Genomic DNA, 6,000 nt, shown 5'->3' with positions numbered 1-6,000 from the left:
GGAACTAATTTTATCGCGGAATGTTAAGCATTTTGTGTTGAGACCCTTGTTTGAGAGCCACCATAGCTCAATGGTTAAGGATTGGAGTCAGTTACCACAATCAGGCCAGCCTAGATCGGCTACCATGGTGTGTCCACGGGCATGGGACTTTACTCAGCTATACTCAAAATATTTCGCGAATACTAGAAACGGTCTTCAACAAATCATCAAACATATAAAGGAAATGCGAATACTCGCTACTATCATAAGGGCCATGTCACGAGCTAGATTCTTGTGCGGAATCATACTCGTCCCCTTTTAAAAATGGATAGAATATAACAAATAGATCTATCTGATACAAACGAGACCTCGCCAATATGCATACTATTTGTAGTGCCACCTGTAATGTCTTAAACTAATAGAAATATCTCCCACGAAACAGAGATGGAAAAACAACGAGAAAATAAATTCCTTTTTTTTCTAATGAAACATAAACAATGCCACAAATTAAACCATCAAGTCAGGGTTTCATATAGCAAAGTGATAACATAGATCAAAAGGGAGGTATATGTTGCATATGAACTAAGCAAAGCACTGAATAATGCGTCGCATACCACTTGTACTGTTTTAAATTAGTATCAATGACTCCATAAAAAACCCAGATGCAACAGCAAACTGAAAATATATCATTTTTAACATTATCAAAGCAATGACTTTAAATTAGTAGAAATGACTCCATAAAAAACCCAGATGCAACAGCAAACTGAAAATATATCATATTTAACATTATCAAAGCAATGACTTTAAATTAGTAGAAATGACTCCATAAAAAAACCCAGATGCAACAGCAAACTGAAAATATATCATTTTTAACATTATCAAAGCAATGACACAAGCGAATACTTTGAGAAACTCAACAGTGTTTAGAGAGGTGACAAAAATTAATCAGCATAACATAAAACTGCCAATCTCTGTATCAATAGATAACGTGTAGTTTTGTTTACACATGTGGATGCAGTAAACATGGTCAAAACTATATGTGGTACAAACGAACATACATAGCAAAAAATGTGATATGTTGATTTCAAATATTAAAGAGATAGCCTGCAACAATGACCTCTTAATGCTGAGTGCCAAGTGAGGCAGTTGATAGTACCACTTTTATAAGTATGTGGTATGGCTCGGCCGGAGATCGAACCGACGACCTACCCATCCGAGGCGGACGCTCTAACCACTAGGCCACCGGAGCTGTTTAAATGTATCGAGATGTTTAAAATAATTAAATAGGATTATATGTACATTATTCATCGGCATGTTTATAAAAAGCGTTCGAATGGTACAATTATTATCTTCGGTAATATTAACGGTAATACAAGCTCTTTTAAAACAAATATACATCCAGTCAGTTTTATACATATACCCACCATTCTTTGCCTTTAAAACATGTTAATACACATATACCTAATGATGTATGTGTGCCAACCTGATGGCTTTACGTCTATTGTTTGACGTATTATGATTTAATTTCGTCTAGTATTTTCTAAAAATATATTTATATATCTCTAACTTAATTTAGTTCATCAATAACGTCAGTATAAAAACTGAAATCTTTAGCATCAACACAATTATAAAACGTCTTTGATTTCTAAAGGACGGTTTTCTTTTATCGTGATTATCAGAGGTTTTAAACAATAAACAATATAAAACTGAACAGTCGAATATTTCAGATTTGTTAGTCTCCTATCTCTCTGTGTAATCCATTCAACTATCCTTCCTCTGAACCTCTTGAAAAAATGTGTATATGTTTCAGATGTTTGGGAAGGAATGCAAACGTTTGATTTTCCCGTCAAACTGATTGCTTATCGTGTATGATTTGGCTTTTAACATTTGTATCGCTCTCTTCATTACTATGTAACGGCTGTAATTCGAAAAAGTACACGATCTCTTAACTTTTTATCGCTTAGGATGAACTTGTCTCGTATTTTCTGAAACCCTTCTAATCTTCTAACGTGTATAATGTTTGTAGTCGAAGCCCATGTTTAATCTGAAACCAGTAGAAATTAACTCTCTGTCGAGAAAAACTGACCCGTACTTTTTCAGCTTGAAATAGGATATTGCAGCTTGCACAACATCTCTCTCTCTCTCTCTCTCTCTCTCTCTCTCTCTCTCTCTCACACACACACAACATGCAAATAAACCAACGTGCACAATTAACAAACAAATGCATTGTCCATTCAAAGAATAATTTTATTAGTTAATTTTTTCTTTTAGTTTAAAATCGTACTTTTAACAGTCTCCTTATAATCTTTTTGAAGCAATATAATAGACCAACACCTTACATAAGGTCAATACAAAAAGCCAAATAAATCTTTTTAACCAAATGGCAATTAATTTTACCGCCTGTCATAAAATGCATGAGGGATCATAATGGTCTCATAGTACAAAGCTATAAAATATATCCGAATATTGAATGTTGAATATTGTACTTATCAAAGTACAGAATAATGCCTGGAATGCCACGTGTAATGTTTTAAATTAGTATAAATTGCTCAATAAAGAAACGGATGCAACATCAAGCAGAAAATGTATCGTTTTTAACATTACAAAAGCGATGACACAATTTAATACATTGAGAAACACAACAGTGTTTAGGCAGGTGAAAACATTTCAGTTGTATAACATAAAACTACCAATCTCTGCATCAAGATAACGTGTAGTTTTGTTTACACCTTTCGATGAAGTAAAAATGTAATCAAAACTATTTGTGATAAATACTAACATACAGAGAAAAAATGTGATATATTTGATTTCAAACATTAAAGAGATAGCCTGCAATATTTTTGAAACAATTACAAACTCCACAAATAAAACTATGCATTCGTAAACTAGAAATCATAAAAAGCTCTAACAAGTTTCATCTTTATGAAAATTATACAAATGAAAATTACAATCCTAAAGTCTTCACTTGGTAAAAAAAATTCCTCAAAAATTCCATCCTGATAAATAGACAAATATATAGTTAGAAAATCATTTTCTTGGTCAAGGGACTTACTAAACGTTAAATATCTCAAAGATATCGAAACTTATTTATAATGTAACGTTAATGACTTCAAGCGATATCAGTAAGAAAAAGATACATATAATAACGAGATTTGTTTCTTATTGGGTTTCACCTTATTTATATTGCCATATTTTTTAATCCATTCAAAGCTTATCAAGTACCAGTACCCATGATCATGCTTCCAAATGCAAATGTTTATCTAAAACACATGTCTTTAAAATATGATTAGTTTGGTAACTCTAACTATCTCGTGACAGGTGTTAACAATTTTGCTTTAAAAGGTATGCATTTACAAACTTTTAAAGAAAGTGATCAAACCAACAATATGACTGATTGTATTGACGCAATCACTGTGAAGTATTTTAATCTACTGTTCATATTTAAAATGATGCATTTGAAAGCTATGCAGCTTCAGTTCTGTTCATGTCGAAAACATAGTCATGGTATGCCAAACAGACATTGCCAGCTACAGTGATCAACAAAAAATCAGAATAATATTTGGATAATTCTTTATCTCAAGCTGAAAGGTTTATAGATGTGTTTGATGTTGGATGTGATTAACGAGATGTGTAATAAGGTAATGGTTCTTAGTCTGAGATCGGATCTTCGAGCAGCTGGAAACTAGAAATTTTTGAGAACCCGTCTGCCGTTGAGTGGTTGGACTGGTCTAAAGTTGCCGCTTATGTGCTCATATCTCCCAGTTGTAGATGACATCTCGTTGGAGTAAAGCCTCCGGAATTTCCTGAGCTGCGAATAAATTAAGATAGGTGTTTAGATCCCAAAACTATATGTGGCTCTTAATGCAAGTATAAGGAAGATAGTGTGCCTTTTAATACAGGAAGCACTGAATAGTATTGGGAAGGTCAATCAACCCAGTGCAATACATTACCATACATACATCAGATTGCATACATTTATATCCTCTCACATTAAATGATTCCTCAATTTATTTCGATCTTTCAGAATCACACCCACCAACCCTTTAACTGTGAGTAAATACATAGAAACTACATTTTCAACGCCATTACAGTTCAATATCAAACGAAATCTAGGAATGTCAGTAGTAAACACACATCAGCAGAGACTAAAATATTGTTAAACAAAATCAATGGATAGGGGGAACAAGAACGACTGATAAACAACCCCTAGTACAAGAATGTTAATGTATCTCCCTTACGGGCTATTTTTAGCACCCCTAACTGAACTATAACGTAATCTATACCACTTAATAAACAAGTATGCCCTCATGGACTATAAATCACTAACTGGACAAAATGTCGACCACAGGCTATCGATTTCTGTGATAAAAGAATTCAGATCTTAAGTATACCAACGAGCCAATGAAATTCACTTCTTGTCTTAAATACATTGTTTGCAAACTAACAATCCATCGGTCGAAATATACTATGATATAGGAATACTTGATTCTTAGCAAACACAAATCATATCATTGAAGACAAATAACTTCATGCAATCTTCTCACTAAATTCTTAAAATACATGATTACAATAACAATCAAGACAACAAATTCAAGCAAACAATCTCAAATTCATACAAAAGGAAAAAACAATGGTGTGTGAATTTAAAACAAATGAGTTAAATAATTACAAATTCGTATACAGAAAATGAATGCGATCAACATAAATACCTTGTGCTTCCGAGACTTGCTCGTTTTTATCGTAGCATAATCGTCTCTGTACCTTTAGATTCCGTGTCTCACAAACGTCCAGACACACTTTACTTGGACAGTTTATTTCAAAGAAAACAAATGTGGTCTCTGTATCATTTCAACTAAAGTGAATTCCTGATGTACAGACCCCTAATTCACTTTTGACGTGTCCATCTGTCTGACCGTTATCAAACGAACCTTAATTAAAAGTCAATCAAGCTCCAAATCAGGGACATTAAAACAATGTATTTTAGCACGACCGTAGCCGTAACACGTTACCTAAACACAGTCAGCATTTTAATTGGCTATGTGTCTCAATGAACCAGCAATTTTCATTCAGTTTTTTGTTGCATAATATCCTACAACATTTACATTTACATACCGAATGTCACCTGACCTATGACACAACAAAATGTCCAGGATGATATTCCCATCGAATTCACAAAAAGTTTTACTTTCAGAAAATACCAAACTGGTAAAAGTCAGACTTTAAATTCAAGACAATATCATGACAAAAATATGCCGTAAATACAATTTCCAAAGGTAATACCAAGGTCCTGATTTCAAACCCCAAAAAGATAATTAAAATATATGACATTAGTCTGGTAGACCAAACTCCTACCCTCAATTACGGACCAAGGTTTAGTCCACAATACAAATTAAATATACATAATATTACCATAGGCGAACATACATTCGTGACAACTTTTCAAATACTGATAATCTGCGACAATTTATATATACCTCTGATAATAAAATGTTTAGTAGCACAATTACACGAGGAAAACTATTATGGTGCATATATTATGGAAATTGGTTGCGAATAAAGAAAATATTGTTATTTTTCTAGTTGTTTTTAGTATATTCTGTCTGATTGAGACTGTCAAACTTTATTTGTACTATTCTATTACTGTATATGCAAGTGGCAATCTTATTTGTTTCAAACATTGCTCCGAGACTGAGATAATGATTAGATTTTAGTCTCAGCGTGTTATTACCGTCATTCTGAGACAAAACTCAGTATGCAAAATCACCCAGATGTCGCACAAAAAAACAAGTAATTTACAAACCGTCATAATTTAATACATTAAAATTAAAATGAAATAAATCATTTTCCCTTCTAAGTTGGACTATTAAGCTCATTATATTTATTTACAAAGGAATGTTCTATCTGAGCAAACTGCGGCCGTACAGTGTAAGTCCCATGAGCGACATGCCTATTTTATACGTATATGCTGGGGGTGCATTCAGAACAGCATCGTCTCTTTTTTAATCACGTCGAATAACTTCG

General features: G+C 33.2%; 1 protein-coding gene across 1 annotated transcript in view; it reads right to left on the bottom strand.

Moving 5' to 3' along the window:
- Positions 1-2,217: 2,217 nt before the first annotated feature.
- Positions 2,218-6,000, bottom strand: part of LOC149779231 (carbonic anhydrase 14-like) — a 40,290-nt gene continuing 36,507 nt past the window's right edge. Inside the window, exon 8 of the mRNA XM_089938411.1 lies at positions 2,218-3,787. Coding sequence (XP_089794537.1) covers positions 3,662-3,787 — 126 coding nt within the window. The 3' untranslated portion in view covers positions 2,218-3,661. The remainder of the gene's footprint in view (positions 3,788-6,000) is intronic.

Source organism: Sinohyriopsis cumingii, chromosome 17 (assembly GCF_028554795.1).
Source record: "Sinohyriopsis cumingii isolate HCF-2022 chromosome 17, ASM2855479v2, whole genome shotgun sequence".
NCBI lineage: Eukaryota > Metazoa > Mollusca > Bivalvia > Unionida > Unionidae > Sinohyriopsis > Sinohyriopsis cumingii.
This window is presented reverse-complemented; position numbering and strand designations above follow the sequence as displayed.